The sequence below is a fragment of the Lampetra planeri genome, chromosome 9 (genome assembly GCF_965212315.1).
Source record: "Lampetra planeri chromosome 9, kcLamPlan1.2.h2, whole genome shotgun sequence".
NCBI lineage: Eukaryota > Metazoa > Chordata > Hyperoartia > Petromyzontiformes > Petromyzontidae > Lampetra > Lampetra planeri.
In genome coordinates this window covers 6,892,247-6,910,797 of record NC_136115.1, presented here as the reverse complement: position 1 = coordinate 6,910,797, position 18,551 = coordinate 6,892,247, and the positions used below count along the sequence as shown (strand labels likewise).

At 47.3% G+C, this 18,551-nt stretch overlaps 1 protein-coding gene across 3 annotated transcripts; it reads right to left on the bottom strand.

The window, feature by feature from the left end:
* Positions 1–581: 581 nt before the first annotated feature.
* Positions 582–18,283, bottom strand: LOC144720643 (protein phosphatase Mn(2+)-dependent 1K-like). 3 transcript variants are annotated; one of them, XM_078597552.1, is made up of 8 exons: positions 18,135–18,283; positions 17,027–17,353; positions 16,507–16,691; positions 8,043–8,143; positions 4,255–4,420; positions 3,443–3,587; positions 2,909–3,043; positions 582–1,882 (listed from the first exon to the last, which is right to left on the bottom strand). In XM_078597552.1, the coding sequence occupies exons 2-8, from the start codon at positions 17,240–17,242 to the stop codon at positions 1,751–1,753; spliced, it is 1,080 nt and encodes a 359-aa protein (XP_078453678.1). In that variant the 5' UTR covers positions 17,243–17,353; positions 18,135–18,283; the 3' UTR covers positions 582–1,750. The 3 variants fall into 3 exon arrangements, with proteins under 3 accessions (XP_078453678.1, XP_078453677.1, XP_078453679.1); XM_078597551.1 differs by having other exon boundaries at positions 18,139–18,262; XM_078597553.1 differs by having other exon boundaries at positions 18,146–18,262.
* Positions 18,284–18,551: the final 268 nt, after the last annotated feature.

The following is an 18,551-nucleotide window of genomic DNA, read 5'->3' as shown; positions in this document are numbered from 1 at the left end:
TGAAGCCACATCTCAATATGGGGAAGAAAAATTCTAAATGCGTCGTGGGAAATGTGACTTTGAGCAAATTACTCCATGCACTTTCCCTTGACAGTAAATCGGGCAAACCACACTGTTGATGTAATGAGCATCTTGTGGGGTGGCCTGAAGTGGAGAGGTGCCAGTTGCTGCTACTGCTGGGCTATTACAATACCAAGCTGGGACTTGAATCGAGGTGAGAAATCAAATACTTCTGAATGGGATCGTTGGAACCGTGGGATAGCCACTTTTTTATGGGGAAATTTAAAAGATGGCCAATTTTTATAAATTTCAATTAGAATCACATTAATTTCAATTGAGCTGCAGACAACCATTAAAATGGTTGATTCTAAGAACAATTCCTCGAATGTCAAAGAATATCAATGTCTGTGTTAAAATAGCAAGTGGCTTGATGCTTTAATCAGTGCACTTAATAAACTGATTAATAGCAATGTGATGCCATGATACAATAGTTTAAATTAAACGGTCTTCATTTTCAGCCATTCTGATTTGTCTGATGATTAACCAGTACCTGCTAAACAGAGTTATTGACAATATTGGGACAGGTTGTAAAAATGTTTATTGTACAATATACAGTATTCAAAATAAAAATTCAGACCAACAATGCTGCTGAACATGTACAATGCAACACCTCTTACCAATGTACACAGACTAAAGCAGATACCAGGTGAACTGGTAAATTATACTGTAGAGAAGTATATAGACATACCTGTACGTATGTATTATTTTCATTTTCTTAACACTAAATAGTCGATTGTCAAGTCACTCCTGGATGAAGTTTCGTGTCAGTCAAGATTCTCAAGATTTGTTGGTGAATGGTTGGGGGGGAGGGGGGTCCAGAACTACTGAATCGGTTATCACTTGCCATTGGTGTTAACCATGGCCCGGTATTAAACTCAGGTATCCGAGTTCACAGCGCAGTGCGCTAACCAACTGTTCCACTGCATTAACATTTAACGAACCAAAACTATGTAATCTTATCACACCACCCAAATTCATATCCGAGAGAGTTCTAATATGAGAACCAGTAAAAGGTTGAACTGCTTGGAAATATACTCTGGACAAATGTTGCAATTATTTACAAATGCTATATTTAAAACTAGTTTCACCAAGGTGTGAAGTAAATGCAAAGTGGCCCTTTCAAAAAACTTAATGTACCACAATAAGCGAACCTTGTTCAAGATAACGTTTAAATAGCAACCTTTACCATGCACAAAATTGAGATATATTAAATGGCAAAAAAAAAAAATACACAACGGTCTTATTTGGTAATCTTGCATTCTGCTTCGTAAGTTTATGGTTAAAATCTATGATAATACAGAATCTGTATTTATTCTGGTGAAATCTGATGAGCATATTTTTCACAGATGTTCAGTAATGCAGTTTCATAAGGCAGAGTACCAAAGTTTGGCGAAGTCAGTAAGCCAACGGTTTGATGAATATCTTCCTTGAACTGTCAAGTCCTATCAAGCAAGCACTGCTCCAAGTACAAAATCATACAGAAACCCAGAATAGACTAAATTTTGGTTAATCTGTTGATTGTACTTGGGAAAACTTAGCTATGAGATAGCATGTGTTCGTGCTATATCATAGTTAATTTTGCTTTATTTTTCAAATATAGTTTATAAAGCACGTATTTTAAAGGAAATTTCATCTTGATGTGGATTTGGTTTAGCTTGTAATGGTGCTAATCAGCGTGGGCCTCTTGTTTTCATGCCCAGCGCCCACCAGAGACAACTCTAGGGAGGAACGTGGCATGTGTCTGAACCTTGATGAATTTCCTCCATGCGCCCAATGAGATAACCACAGCCGTTGCGTTGTCGTCGGAGCCGTACTGCAGTGCCTGCAAACGGAATGCATCTCTTTAAGAACTGCCAACATCAACAAAGCCATGTTCAAAGGGAATCTGTATTTTACTACTAGATATGTGAGGGACAAGTCCAGTATAACTGTGTGCACAGTCCAAGAGTCTCTACAAGGCATGCCTGGCGTTTTTATAAAAGGCTAACAACGTTTTTATTTTATTTACATCCAAGGGCATCAAGAAACAATATACACACCCTGCAAATATTAAATAACTACGTTACATGCAGTCCACTATCGACATTGGAGCCACATGTAAATACACTCCCAACCCCAGGCCATCGGAACAACCACAATAACAAGGAATGGGGCAAACCGGGGAAGGAGTTGTAAAAATGGGAGAGAGAAAAAAACGAAAGAGAAAGGGGAGAGAAGATAAGTTTAACGCCACCCCGCAGTCAAGACCAACAGGTTTTCAAGGTTAAAGATATACTGTGCACATTTTTACATGAAATGTGCTATTCGAGATGTTAGCTCTGCATTTCAAAAAGGATAGGAAATTATACGAGTAGTACTTTTCATTTTAACAGAGGGGGTGCTTTGAAGTGCAAGAGTTAAAAAGGGGAACAATGGGGAAAGTTACTGTCGCACTGCTGTACGTGTGGAAAGAATTGCAGCTGCTTTAAACAATTACTGGATATGTATTTTTGGAATTGCATCACCTCTCCAATGGCAACAGATGGTACTGTTGTAATCTACTGCTTAATTACAAACTCCAGGTGATACTCTACTCAGTTTTTTGCAACAGATATGAGCTTTAACCATTTACATAAATGTAATCCGGGGCATAACATGATATCGCTTATTGGGAAATGCCTCAGCCACTCAAGCACATAAATAAAGCAATGTAATAAAATGGTCAGGGTTAGAATTGCAAAAAAAGTGCCCATTTTGACAGTCATAATGAGAGAAAACAGCAGTTCCATCCAATGTTGTGCAAAAATAAATTTTTCATAGGTGAGAAACAAGCTACTAATATCCACTGTAATTGGTGTCCTGCACATACTGAGTCGGTGATGAGGTGGGCAGCCTCCTCGGGAGTGTGCGAACTGCTCACTGCATCGCACACTTCTTGGTTGTTCATGATATAGTTGATGCCGTCAGTGGTGAGCACCAGGAAGCTGTCATCTTCATGGTTCAGCTGCAATGGCAAGTATACTCCCTAACCTCCCAATGATAACAGAAACGGACTATTCATTTTATCAACACATGTAACTTTACTGGAAATGAGATACTAAAATTTAAGGTACATAAATGCTTGAACCCAAACAATCCAGTGCTATTCAGTTTGACCACTTTTAAAAAGCTTTCCCCCACATCAGGGGACACTTAATCTGTACTTCCATGCTCCCTATATGGGTTTCAATATGGATATCCACATTCCAGCCCACCCGCAGGTTATTCAAAGGTGTATTAAGGATCTACTGCAAGGGTTAAAATAATATTTAAGAAAATACAGCATAATTATATTATGTAAGACACCATCACTTTAGAATTGTATTCATCATATGGGCTTATTTGATGCATATTTTCAATGTACCTGCAGTTGCTGTATCTCAGGATCTGCAATGACTCCATAGGGCTTGAGAGCAATGTCTCCGATGCTGCGTGTCATGGCCAGTGTGCCATTGATGCGAGAATGGCCAGTGGTGCTCCAGGTCACGAACCCTCCACACGCCTTAACTCTGCAAACAAAACACGTGTTTATGATGTACTTCAACAGAGGGCTTTTAAGAAGGAATATAAAAAATTACAAATTGGGCTCATTGAGCTTTCGGTTGCAACACAGCAATGAATATCCAGATTCATTACAGCCCACCACAAGGGGACTGAAAGGTGGATTAAGGAGCTCCTGCAAGGGTTACACAGAAATATAAGAAAATACGTACATTAAATAACAAGGGGAAAATATAGCCAAAGAACTTATGTTTGTGTTTAGTTTGTTGTCTTTCCCCCGCACCTCCGATTAGCATTTTTGGCTGCGTACGGTACGATAGAAGTTCAACATACATACAAAGACTTAGATCATAAATGATCACTCCACAACACAGTTAAAAGCAAGTGTGCCCCTATATTCAAACAAATAATGTCATTGCTTATGTTTATGAGCAGTCCTGGATCATTGGAGGAAACACGACATTTCTATAGAAGCCAGTCTCTCCATAGGAAACCCACTCTTGGCCGATGACAAAATAGCACAAAAAATATCAACCCCCAAAAAGCATGATGACGCCAAGTCAAAGCTTGACCAGCGTTTTAACTGAGAACCATCCCAATGCGAATCAGGTTCCCCCGGCGTGGCACAATTAAATTAACGGTGGCAGTGACGAGCGTTGGGTGGGCAGGCCTCACCGAGTCCTCTCGTCCTTGCGCTGGGCAGTGTGATCCTCCGTCAGCCCCATGGCTTTGCCGCGACGACACAGTACGGCACGGCTGTCACCCACGCTGCCCACTGCCAGCTCCTGGCCGTCACGCAGCAATGCCACGGTGGCCGTCGTTCCGCTCCTCAGCAGCTCCGCTAAAGGACATAGAGCAAAGCGAGGTCAACGGCTGCTCATCCGCCAACTGCCATCGCATTACTGTGGGCCCACGTGTGGACTAGGAGGAATAGCAACCACAGGCTTGAAAGTCTCAAGTTTGTCATGACTTCGTGTTTGGACATTCCTATTCATTAAGTCATACAGCATTACACTTTTAACATTTATAAACGTGGTTGTCATTTTATGGATATGTATACCAAGACAATTTTTTTAAGGGCGCATGTATGCACTGAGGTGCAGTGTTGGTTTGACGTGATAGAATTGTTGATTACAAAGGATTAGGTGATTAGACATGAAATCTAAATATCATTTAGTACGTTTTACAAACACCGCTGTTATACCCCATATAGAGAAGAAATATTATTGCAGAATGATGTACACAAGAACAAACTGTGTTACGAACTTCAATAATTTGTTTGCACACTACGCTTGTCTTCCAGGTTTGATTCATACTTGGGCAGGGGTTCAGTTAACAGGCCATACTGACTTGTCTGCACTAAGCCACGAGTGACTACCATTCAGGACTGCTCCATGGGAATAACTAAAGGGAACTACGAGGGTGGAGAAAAGAGTGGAAGAACAGCCACAATATTAACAGGGCAGCAGTATGTCCTTTTTAAATGAACCCCTGGTAGCGATGCCTTCCGGCAGTGCTTACTAAGCCCAGCTCAGAGCCCAATGTGAGAGCAAAGATCTTCGAGGGGAGCTTCCAAGCTGTCCCGTGGCACACAGCCCCACAGGGCATCCGACCGCGACAGCACTGCTTGAGCTGGCAGAGACTGCGCAAAGGACAGGGTTGCAAGGACAGGCACACAAGCTACATGCTTCCCAACACACAGTGACATGCGTTATCATTTCACTCAAACAAGCTTAACGTGTTATCATAAATAAATAGAACTGTTTATAGACCAAGTAGTTGCTCACTGGCACACATTTATGGATGCCATTTTTTTATGTTGGAGGAAACTTTAAGTACAGGTTGAAGAAATTAACTGTATTGAGTATAAAGTTCATACATTAGTGAATTCCTTTCAACGTTTGAAAGACAAAAAAAAAATCCAGATTCAAAAGATATGAAACAATAAACATTAAAGGTTGTATTTGCTGGAAAAAAATATTATGAAGGCCTAGATACACGATGCAATGTGGGTTCCATCAGACTGCACCAGATTGCACTCCATTGAAGACATTGTCCAAGGTAAAATACTATGCAATACTATGCAATCAAGGGCAAAACTACCTAGCGCTAACTACGAATCTCTGTAAATATAAATAGGTCTATATATTTTTACCATCAAAATTCAAGCATCCCACATAATTATGTATGTGGTTGTGTTCGTCGTAGTTTCAGTAGTATTCATATATTTGTTGCGGTAGTCATATAATTGTGGTAATCGTAAAGGCGTGAGCTACCCTCTCTGTGGTTGGTTAGTGACTCCTTGTTCACCGTGTCGCTGCCCTGTCTTTCTAGTAAGGCTATCGACGTAGTCATGTGGTTCTAACTTACCGATTAGATAAATGTCATATTGCTATTGAACCAAATTAGAAAAATTATAACTCCCACTCAATTTGGTAAAACATTGAAACATTTTATCTTGATATAATCGATAACCCTTGATAGGATCGGTTCACTATTGCATCGTGTATCTAGGTTTAATGCGTTATTAATCACAATATTTTTAATGTATAATGTACTGTAGAGATTCTTTTAACAAAATTAAGTAAAAAAACTAAATGATCAGCATTAGTTCCAGCAAGCAAAATATTACAAAGCAAGGATTAATTCATGTACAGACAATCGTACATTAATTATTTTTAAGAAAATGAAAATATGAGGAGACAACCCAAACTGTCTGTTACCAGAGGTCCAGGAAACCTCGAATCAGGACTGTACCCTGAGGCTGCTTCTCACAGCCATTCTGCAGTGAGCAAATGGGAAGCATGTTGTAGGCACACACACACATCCATAGCAAATGTTCACAATTACACTATACATTAACACTAAATTGCTATGCTAGGTTCTGCGAGCTATCCACATGAATGAGTCATCTAATTGGAATGATAGGGCACAAGGAACCCATGTATTTGCGTAAATCACAATGTGGAAGACGTACAGATAAATTAACCCTTCGTAACGGTTTAACCTTAATTAGTCACATTTGCTTCAGGTTAAACACATCTGGGGTCTGGGAAACACAAATGTGCCTCTTTTTATGACAATAAACTGCTGCTTTGAGAGATTTTATTAATTTGCAATTAATATTAATGTATTTGAAACTGGCAATAATTACTGAATCGTATCATTTGCAAGATATTTTTGATGTTGCTTATGAGCAAATATTTTTGCTCATGATCCCAGTTCAACACCAAGTAAATTTGTAAATAGCTAACGTCAAGTGTCGTGCGAGCAGTTCACCCTCCAGTGCTCAAGCAAAATAAATGTGGAACTTGACCACTCTAATGTTCAGACATTCATCTTTCTAGATTTGAAGTTTTCGTGACTGCAAGGATTCATACTCTTTGTTTTTTTCGGTAAAGTCACGTAGGTAAAAAATTTAAATAAATTAAATCACGACGTTTCGGAGGCAACACAAGCTTCCGTCTTCAGGTGGAACCGTCCACCTGATACAGTAATTTTGCTGTGACGGTTCCACCTGAAGACGGAAGCTTGTGTTGCCTCCGAAACTTCGTGATTTTTATTTTTTACCTACGTGACTTTACCGAAATAACCAAAGAGTATACATTCATCTTTGTTAATGTTAGTTTTGTCACCGCATTGAAGTAGAGTGCAGAACACAAAGCATTGCTTGCATTTTGTAAATTCAAAACATGCTTGAATGCAACGGTTTAGACGTTTTTGTAGCCGAGATTGATTAGAAATAAAATCGGTTTTATTCAAAAGGCATTTTTTTCCCCTCTTGAAATATATTATTTTGAAAGAATAATTTTTGTGACCTCAAACTCAAGTTATTTTTCTCTCCATATATATCCCTATGCATTAAGCACACAGACAAATGTCATTGCATTTGATGTGAAATTTGTCAATATACTTAAAACTCTGTTCATAAGATGAATTCAAATGCATTAAATGCTTCAATTAAATGTATCCCACATACATAGCTAAGGTTTAACTTCGTTAAATATACTAACATTGCAATGGGATTGCACCTGGTTTAAATAAAGATAACTTTATGATTTTGCTTGGATTTTTTTTCTGTTCAGGTATTTTTGGTATGGCTCAAATCACACACAAAGGACATAACACCATCCAGTTATGTCATGCACAAATTGAGCAATGCAACACTACTTGCATATATTTTCCTTAGTGTATTTGCATGTGTAATTTCAGTTTACTTCAAGATAAAGGTTTTTAAACATGGCATGTTATTTGTATGTTTACAAAGTTCACAAAACAATTATGAAATCAATGCTTTATACAAGATAGTTTTTTTTGCTACACACACTACATTCCGAGTTGTTTACTTAATTTCAGGTGTGAAATAAACATTGTAAAGGTTTATTACGATCTAATGAAGCACAAGTTAATTAGTTTAACGATGCCACACGTCAACAATAAGTCAGGGTGCTAGATTACCCCACCTTCTTGGGAGAGAGTCACACGTCTTGTAAACTCCCGGTCAACCGCCAGAAAGGACTTAGACAAAACCATCTCCAAGTTGTCCTCCTTCTGAAGGTACTTCCTTGGGATGGGGGGCGGGGAATGGGGAACAGGATGCCACTTTTAATTTAAAATATACATGTTTAAACACACATACATTATATGTGCAGTACAAAGATCATCCGTATTGCCTTAACATACTGTAGAAACAAGTGCTGTTGGGGAGCACCTATGAAGGCCAGCACGGCACAAGGGTGTGGGTAGTCGGCACCATGCTAGGCCGCCTTTGTCTCCCCAGTGGCGATGTTTATACACCGCACCAGGTATTCATTTGAGGCTGAATCAACCTAGGAGAAGCCCAGAACCAGGTCAGAATAGTTGTCACTGGTGTTGGCCATGAGCAGGAATCGAACTCGGGTCATAGCGCAGCACGGCATACACTTGTGTAGTGGTGATACGCGCTGGGTGTGTACGTCATGTGCCAGCGCGTATGTACGTGTGTGTGTGGTGACGCGCGCTGACGGGGAGGAGCAGGCGTCAGTGCGCGGGTGGGGGTAGTGCTGCTGATTGGCTGTGTGCCGGTGACGCGCTGAGAGGGAGTGATCGGGTGGCAGCGCGGTGTGATTGGTCGAGGAGTGGAAACACGCGCTGGGCGGAAACGGATCGTAGAGATAGCGCGTGGTGATTGGGTAACTGAGGAGCGGTGCCGACGTTGAGGTCCGCATCCGCTCCGTCTCCCGGGAGGAAGAGATATATAAGATGATGCACAGAGGAGTAGAGGGCAGAAGTGGAACCATCTAAGAATGAAGACGAAGGTGCAGAGATAGAGCCCGGAGAGGAGAGTAATGGAGAGGAGAGGAGAGTAAGGGAGAGTAGAGGAGAGTAAGGTATAAGTGTGTAGCCAGAGAGAGAGAACGGTCTACACGAGCTGAGTGATGTATAGTGTGTAGCCAGAGAGAGAGAACGGTCTACACGAGCTGAGTGATGTATAGTGTGTAGCCAGAGAGAGAGAAAGGTCTACACGAGCCGAGTATGCATACGGTGTAGCCAGAGAGAGAGAAAGGTCTACACGAGCCGAGTATGCATACGGTGTAGCCAGAGAGAGATGCAAAGTCTACACGAGGCGAGTGGAGAGTGTAGCAGAGGCGCAGAGTCTACACGAGACGAGAGAAGAGTGTAGCCGAGGCGCGGAGTCTACACGAGGCACAGAGAGCCAGCAGCACAGAATCTAAGAGAGTCAAGAGAAGCGTAGGGTGAAGAAGAAGAGGTCACGAGTTGTACCGTTGTATGGTGACCGCATTGTGAAGAAGAGAGGCCACGCGTTGTATCGTTACAAGTCAAGATTTAATAAAAGAAGTGTGTTCCCGTCAAGGAGTTTCCTGCCGTCATTTTCCAATACTTCATCTGGCGTCAGAAGTGAAACGGGCTTCCAAGCATGGAGACAAGGAAGACCCGTAGGACCCACGGGATTGACCGCGAGGAAAACCTGGACGACTCGGGGCCGCTGGTGGCGGGGGGTGAGGAGGAGGACTTGCCCACGCTACAGGATCCGTCGACGGCGCCGGCCGAGCGACCGGGGACCGAGGCCGTGCTTCGTGAGGCGCACTCCCGACTGGCGGAGCTGCTGCTCGCCGCCGCGTCCATCTTGGCGGAGATCAGCTCGTCGGGAGGAGCGGGGACGGTGGGGGACATTTTACAAGGTCGCCCCGCAGATTCCCGCCAAAACGAATGGGGGATTCCCGCCATTGCGCCTGGGCCTACTTTTGGCGGGAACGGCGAGCGCCACGTGGTGGTGGGTTCCCAAGCGCGCGCATCGACGTCATCAGCGCGCGAGGGGTCCGCCATTTTACGTCTGCCGCTGGAGCCGCCATCTTACACACCGACGGAGAGGCGGAGAGGAACCACGAGGCGGATGACTTCATTTTTCAGCAGCGTCTGCCCACGTTGTCAGCCTTCAAGGCGGAAGGCGGAGACTGGGGCAAATTTCAGCGAAGGTTTTTGGCGCATCAAGAGATGTCAGCGTGGTCCGATGCTACGGCGCTGCGGGCGTTGCCTGCCCTGCTGGACGACGATGCGCTCGCGGCCTTCAGGTCTGCACGGAAGTCGGACCGCTCCACGCTGAAGGATGCGCTGGGTTTGTTGGCCAGGGTCTACGGACCTCCCTCGGCGTGCCGCCATCATTTCTACGCAAGACGGAAAGCGGCCACGGAGACCGCGCTGGCCTATCGCACGGCGTTGCTGGCTCTTGCTGATGCTGCGTTCCCTCGGATGGACGAGGAGGGCCAAGATGCGATGGTTTTGGAGCAGCTGCTTAAGTTGGCGCAGGACCTGGGGGTCCCTATCAACACAGCTGACGAGATTGATATTTCCTCTTTGAGAGTCGCCACGAGTATTCAAGCGCACGAGGCCCTACAACGGAAACAAGGAGTTGGTTGCAACGCTGCTGTCGTCGCAGCTCCGGGTTCGGTGGTCACCGAACCCCAAGTCGTCAGCCCACGAGAGGAGGCGTTCGCCACGGGACGACCAGGGGACTGGAGGCCGGGGGCTCGGTCGCCTCTGCGATCGGGCCGAAAGTCGGAGCAACCAAGATCTACTCCGACCCTCGTCACGTGCTATAACTGCGGCCTCCGGGGCCACGTGGCGTCCGGGTGCCGCGCTCCGCGTCAGCGCGCCATGGGTGCTCGGCTGGACGACGACCGAGATCCCAAGTCATCTCTACAATCCCCGGCAAGTCGCGGCACCTCACACGCTCGGCCTGTTTATTCGGCACACATGGGACGCCGCGTTGCGGCGGAGGAGGGCCGGTTAAGGTTCGGGGATTCGGTTCGGCGAGGGGGGTTCGGCCGGGACCAGGGAGACATTGAATGGGCGGAATTGGGGCATAGAATTGTGGCTGCTTCGGCGGGTTCGTCCGTTGTTACGGGATCTATTGATGGGGTCGAGATTAGGGTGTTAGTGGACACGGGGGCATCGGCAACTATTATATCGGACCTCATTTATGATATTCTCCCAGTCCAATGTCGTCCGCTGCTTCCAGTGGATGTGCCATTTTACGCCGCTAATGGGGGATCGTTGGGCATTATCGGTCAGATTAGGGCGTCCATTTGCATTGGAAATATCAAATTGTCGGGACCCGTTTTCGTTTCGTCTTCTTTGGCGGTTCCGTGTCTTTTGGGCACTGATTTTTTGGCTAAAATGCCCATTAAAATTCTTATCGATCAACGATGCATTGAACTGCCATCGGGTCGCCGGATTGCATTTTTGACGAGCCCTACTGACATTCGGACGGCGTGCGCTACGATACAAGCGGTGGCGACACAGACCGTGCATGTGCCCCCGGGTTCACAGATGTTGATTCCCCTCCGGTTGCGGAAACCATGGGTGAGGGAGGCTTCGGAACAAAGTATGCTTTTGGGTCCTTCTAACAAGGCTGTCGGGGGTCTTGATTTATCGGTGGCTCACACTTTGGTGCGGGCTGACAGGGATCCGTTTGTGATGGTTTTGAACGCGGGGTCGCGGCCAGCTGTCATTCCACAGGGCACCGTGCTGGCTCACGCGGCGCGGGTCCCTGTGGATGATGGGTTGGTTGCGCAGGTGGGCTCGAGCCCCGCGCGGAACGTTGAGCCAAGGGAAGACCTTGAGTGGGTCCATTCGCTATGCGCCGCCTCGGACGATTTGTCGGCGGCGCAGTTGGGTGCGCTGCGCGAGTTGCTCATAGAATTCTCTGATGTGTTCAGTAAACATGAGTATGACATTGGGTGCACGGATTTGTTGCACCACCACATTGAAACGGGCGATGCGGCGCCGGTCAAGCTAAATCCCTTCCGACTGAGTCCCGTGGAGAAGGAACATGTTCAGTCGGCTGTTAACGAAATGCTAGAAGCCGATATTATTTCGCCCTCCTCTAGCCCGTGGGGAGCGCCTATTGTGCTGGTTAAGAAGCAGGACGGGTCCCTGCGATTCTGCGTTGATTTCCGTCGCCTGAATAAGATCTCTGTGGCTGACGCGTATCCGCTCCCCAGGATGGATGAGTCCCTCGATGCATTGTCTGGTGCGCGATATTTTTCGACTCTTGATTTGTTATCGGGGTTTTGGCAGTTGCCGCTCGACGAAGAGTCGAAACCTAAGACAGCATTTCGGACTCCAGGGGGGCTGTTCCAGTTTAACCGGTTACCCATGGGACTTCACTCCTCTCCAGCGACGTTTCAGCGACTTATGGAGTTGGTTTTGTCGGGCTTGCAGTGGGATACATGCTTGATTTATATGGACGATGTCATTGTTTTCAGTAAAACGTTTGAAGAACACCTCCAGCGATTGAGAGGGGTGTTCTTGCGAATGCGATCGGCTAAGCTGAAATTTAAACCGGCCAAATGTCACCTCCTTCGGAAGTCGGTTAGATACTTGGGTCACATTGTCGATTCTTCGGGGATCTCCACCGATCCCGCGAAGACGGATTGTGTCGGTTCGTGGCCGACACCTACGTCCGTTTCCGACGTGCGTAGTTTCATCGGGTTTGCTTCTTATTATCGGCGGTTCGTTGAGCACTTCGCCACTATTGCAAAACCCTTGCACGCTCTAACGGCAAAGGGAGTGAAGTTCAAATGGGGACCGGAGGAGGAGGCCGCGTTTCGCTCCCTCCGGGACGCCTTGGTGGGTGCCCCACCCTTGTGTTATCCCGATTTTGCGAGTCCCTTTTTGCTGGACACGGATGCTAGCAACACGGGCATTGGGGGGGTGCTATCCCAAGTCGTTGGGGGTGTCGAAAGAGTTGTCGCCTACGGTAGTAGGGTGTTGTCTCCGGCGGAGCAGCGCTACTGCGTCACCCGTCGCGAGCTGCTTGCCATTGTCTTTTTTGTGCAGCAGTTTAGGCCATATCTCTATGGTCGTCACTTTACGGTCCGAACGGACCACGCGGCGCTACAGTATTCATTGAGGGTCGCCCAACCCTCGGGCCAGTTGTCGCGTTGGTTGGAAGTCCTCCAGGACTATCAGTTTACGACTACGTACCGTAAGGGGTTGCGACACACAAATGCCGATTGCTTGTCGGGGTTGTTGCCTTGTGATGAATGCGCGTGTTTGTCGGGATCGGCGCGCTGTAAACCGACGCTTGCGGGGGAGATGGGGGCACTGGCTGCGACAGCGGGCGCACCGATCGTGGATGATTCCACTGCCTCTCAGGGTCGGGACTCGCTGCTCTCGTTGTCGCTCAGCGAATGGGGCCGTCTCCAGATGGCGGACAGCTCGCTGCTAGCATTGCGCCGCAAGGTTGGGGGTCCCGAGGGGGACCAGGAGCGTACCGGCTCCTATGTACTTGAGCAGGGCATGTTATTGAGATGGGACAGGTTGTCCCGGCGGAACGCACTCGTGGTGCCTTCCGCTGTAAGGGGGAGGGTTGTCTTGGCGGCACACGAACGCCTCTTGCACTTGGGAGTTAACAAGACGCTTGCCCTGCTTCAGCGTGACTATTACTGGCCGGGAATGGGAAGTGATGTGGTAAATATTCTGAAGGGGTGCGTTGAGTGCGCCAGGCGTAAACCACCGCCCGTGGCAGCTAATCCACCGCTGCAATCTATTCAGGTCTCGCGTACTAACGAGCTCGTTGCACTCGATATTTTGGGGCCCTTCCCAGTCACGCCGAGAGGGAATAAATATTTGTTAGTGGGGGTCGAATACTTTACCCGATGGCCTATGGCGTGGCCTCTCGCTAACCAGTCGGCAGCGGCTGTGACGGACGCCTTCGTCCAGGGCTATGTCCTGGACAAGGGGGCTCCCGAACGCCTGCTGACCGACCAAGGTAAAAAATTTTCGAGTAAATTGTTGCAAGAGGTGTGCGATCTGTTGGGTACCAAGAAGGTGCGTACCTCCCCGTACCACCCGCAGACAGACGGGATGGTGGAGAGACTCCACAAAACTTTGACTTCCATGCTGTGCCAGCAGGTGTGCGAGGCACATGTAGATTGGGACCTGCAGGTCCCGGGAGTCCTTGCCGCGTATAGAATGGCCCCCCATGCAGCTACGGGGTTTTCCCCATTCTATTTGATGTACGGTCGGGAAGCTGACCCGCCAATGGAAACGCAACTTGGCCTGTCCGCTCCACGAACTAATTCTAAATTGGCAGAACATATTAAGTTTAATATTCACAAGCTGACAGAGGCGAGGGAGGCCGCACGGCTTAATTCCCGGGCTCGCCAAATTGCTAATGAACGGTTGCGGGCACGGAAGGTGTCCGGGCACGATTGGAAACCAGGTGACAGGGCCTGGCTGCATTGCCCTCAGGCACCCTTGGCTACGTCGCCTAAATTGTTGAGACCGTGGAGGGGACCCGTGGAGGTCGTGCGCGTTGCACGACCCCAGTGCGTTCAGATAAAGTGGGGAAAGCGCCGTTGGTACGTTCACCCCTCCCGACTGAAACCGTTCTCGCCTCCATATGGCCTCCCCTTGTGTCGTCATGGCCGAGCGTGTGACGTGACCGGCGACCCACAGGGGGAAATGTCTCTGCCTGATCCACGCGTATTTTCGCCTGATCTGCTCCCAGGTGTCTCGGATCTGACAGCTGCCGACCACCGGCGGCCGGATCTCCGCGGCGGGGCCGGCCCTTTCAGGCCCGTTCCGCGCCGTCTGGAGCAGCCGGAACCGTCGGACGGTCGTCAGTGTCCCGCCCCATACGACGGACCAGCCAGACGGACTCGCGCCAAGTCGTGCTACTTTGCGCGACCCGCCTCGTGAGGAGTCGGGGCTGTTGGTGCGCCTCGTCACTGCGTGTAGTCGCAGGGACGTGGGGCGCGTTCGTTTTTTGGAATTTGCTCGTATCGTGTTATTGTTGACTTTTCGTGTTCATTGTCAATCTGTACATAGTTATTCTTGTTGTTGTTGTTGTTATGTTACGGGGCACACTCGGGGGGTTACGGGTTTTTTTTTGTTGGTTGTCGTTTTATCGTCGCGGTTGGTTGTTGTTAGCAGCCGGGCCGGCTGCGAGCTATGTGGGAGGGGGTGATGTAGTGGTGATACGCGCTGGGTGTGTACGTCATGTGCCAGCGCGTATGTACGTGTGTGTGTGGTGACGCGCGCTGACGGGGAGGAGCAGGCGTCAGTGCGCGGGTGGGGGTAGTGCTGCTGATTGGCTGTGTGCCGGTGACGCGCTGAGAGGGAGTGATCGGGTGGCAGCGCGGTGTGATTGGTCGAGGAGTGGAAACACGCGCTGGGCGGAAACGGATCGTAGAGATAGCGCGTGGTGATTGGGTAACTGAGGAGCGGTGCCGACGTTGAGGTCCGCATCCGCTCCGTCTCCCGGGAGGAAGAGATATATAAGATGATGCACAGAGGAGTAGAGGGCAGAAGTGGAACCATCTAAGAATGAAGACGAAGGTGCAGAGATAGAGCCCGGAGAGGAGAGTAATGGAGAGGAGAGGAGAGTAAGGGAGAGTAGAGGAGAGTAAGGTATAAGTGTGTAGCCAGAGAGAGAGAACGGTCTACACGAGCTGAGTGATGTATAGTGTGTAGCCAGAGAGAGAGAACGGTCTACACGAGCTGAGTGATGTATAGTGTGTAGCCAGAGAGAGAGAAAGGTCTACACGAGCCGAGTATGCATACAGTGTAGCCAGAGAGAGAGAAAGGTCTACACGAGCCGAGTATGCATACGGTGTAGCCAGAGAGAGATGCAAAGTCTACACGAGGCGAGTGGAGAGTGTAGCAGAGGCGCAGAGTCTACACGAGACGAGAGAAGAGTGTAGCCGAGGCGCGGAGTCTACACGAGGCACAGAGAGCCAGCAGCACAGAATCTAAGAGAGTCAAGAGAAGCGTAGGGTGAAGAAGAAGAGGTCACGAGTTGTACCGTTGTATGGTGACCGCATTGTGAAGAAGAGAGGCCACGCGTTGTATCGTTACAAGTCAAGATTTAATAAAAGAAGTGTGTTCCCGTCAAGGAGTTTCCTGCCGTCATTTTCCAATACTTCACTTGTAATTAAACATACACTCTTCAATAGCTTCATGCTTACTAAGTCAATTACTTGTAATATCAATAGTTACTAAATTCTTGTAGTGCAGTTCATATCTGTAACACCATGCTTTATTTATTTCGTGAATATATAACATGTTAGATAGGTTCTGGTTAATTCCACATGGTGGCACTATTGGCATTTTGATGTACGCCATCATTAAACACCCTCTCACTCCATGTTTAATTGCTTGAGTAATATCGAGCAGATACACAGATTTAACAAATGTGCAATACAACGTTGTGCATTTGGAAGCCTATCTTCTGTGCCCCTATTAATGGCACAGTGTTTACATTGGTCAGCAGCTTGGGATACCTCGTGCAAAATGACCTTACCATGAATAGCTCTGATGTTGTCAACCAGCGAACTCTATAAATAAGGACGTGGGTTCTGCAAGCCTCATGGTAGGTACAAACCCCCCATGTATATGCCTGTGGAGGAAAGTACTCACCGGAGGTGTTTGGCCATGTATTTGCTGCAGAAATTGGCAGCTGCGGGACCTCCATGCCCATCAAACACAGCCAAGCAGAGCACATTGTTGGAGACCTCTGACAAGGCATAGCGGTCCTCGTTGGTCGATCGTACGCCTGTCTGGCTTGTGCAACCCACGTTTCTCACATGTGGTCGGTACCTTGACTGCAAAAAGCCACAGCCAGCAGACACATGCCCTTGATTGCGCTTCCCCATTTGTTCCACTTGTTTGTAAGCGAATTCGCTTCATAAGGTCCAAGATCATCGTTTCGTTTCATAACAAATTTGCAATTTACACAGCGTCCATTTTAATACAGCAATCATAATGATTAATAAATAATACATTTTGCATTATATTGCCTAATATGCTTCTTAAAATTGCATCAAATAACAGCATTCAAAAGCACTGAACCTTGCAAACAAGCATTATTTTAAAATATTGACAGAGCACTATATATGCATAAATCTCACAATTTAAACCGCTTTACTGCATTATGTACCTTTCTGGCCATGATTTCAGCAGAAGGAAGAATGACCTCATCCCCAATGTTCCAGGCACCAAAATTGTCCCACAAAACCGTCCTCGATGAAGTGAAGTGTAACCGCAGAGGAAAACTATGTCTTGCTTCCTTGCCCTTTTCCACTTTCAGCAGCAAGTTCTTTGCTGGTACCCTGCCATACTTGCAGATGTTTAAAACGACGAACTGAACGGACATATCCTTTGGCGTTTCAATGTGATAGGGCAATCCAAACGCTGCAAAGTATTTGTTCTGGTTGTCTTCTAGTTGGAGCCAAGGGCAGTAATGTCTTCCTCCCAGTCCTTGGTCCTGTTGAGATCAACTTGCCTTTAATTAGTAAGCAGAGGCTATGCAACACAGCAAATCGTGACAGTGTTCACTCTGGGGCTGCCCGCTTGATAGGGAGTGGAGGCAAATGTGGGTGGAGGAGGGGGGGGCTGGGGGGGGGGCTCCACCCCCTATCATCTTCTCAACACCACTGAAGTCAATATTAGGTATTGGCTTCTCTGGCCCATGACTAAAAATACTTTGAACTGACATGGTGTAGCGATGACAAACCCCACAATAGACTCGCTCTCACCCCCCCCTCCTCTCCCCAGAAATACTGTATATACACAATACACCATTTGAATGCAATATCACGAATTCTCATTAACTCGTACACATCTATTAAACAAAGCATTCATCTCGTTGTATTATAGTAAAAAAAACTATAGCAGAAAGTCGCCTTCATATATCTGTCTCTGCAAGAGCAAAAAATAATCCCCAATGTGTACAACGCAAAGGCCTCACGGCCTTGTTGGCGGTGCATAACAACATCAGCATTGACCGAAGCGGGTTCAACATTCAGTGTCTCATCAGCAGTCAATCCTTGCTTGAATCAATCCAACAATTTTGGAGTTGTCTCGCTTGAACCAACGCCGTGTAAACACTACTGCACCTTCAACTTGAACGGACATATGATTAGCATGCATTATTTGCTTCTTTATTTAGCATCACAGTTTCACAGTTCGACCGCAACGCACAAAATCGCAGGCGCTGATAAAACAAAAAAGGGTTATGTTAAATACAAAAAAACGTGTCGCCTTACCCACCACGTACGTTCGTCCGTATCGCGCGAGTCTTTGCCAAGCCTCCGTCTTCAGGATGATGCAATCCTGAGATGAAGAAGCATCACTCGGCGAGAGGAGGAGGAGGTTCACGTTCCCACGCCCAACCCCAGCCACTCCTCCTCCTCTCAAGGGAATGGAAGGAGGAGGGGGTGGTGGTGCATTTTATTCGTAGGCACGGCCGCATGCCCCTCGGGGTGGGGCACGTCCGGCCCGCGGGCCGTATGAGGCCCACGAAATCATTTGGGTCTGGCCCTGCCAAAGCAACCGCAGGCGGGACTCGAAATTCAATAAATCTCAGGAGCAAACCTGGAAAAGCAGTTGCGAGTAGCAACAACAACATCATCAATAGCCAGCTAACATCACCACACGCCTCGCCAAAGAGAAGCAGTTCCAGC

What these genes read in the sequence shown, in the direction of transcription:
- LOC144720643 (XM_078597552.1), bottom strand. Translation starts at nt 17,242, where the DNA reads ATGTCCGTTCAGTTCGTCGTTTTAAACATCTGCAAGTATGGCAGGGTA. An exon ending in CGCAAGGACGAGAGGACTCG is followed by an intron (nt 3,588 to 4,254) that starts GTGAGGCCTGCC and finishes TTTTGTTTGCAG; the next exon opens with AGTTAAGGCGTGTGGAGGGT. An exon ending in CCCACCTCATCACCGACTCA is followed by an intron (nt 1,883 to 2,908) that starts GTATGTGCAGGA and finishes TTCCGTTTGCAG; the next exon opens with GCACTGCAGTACGGCTCCGA.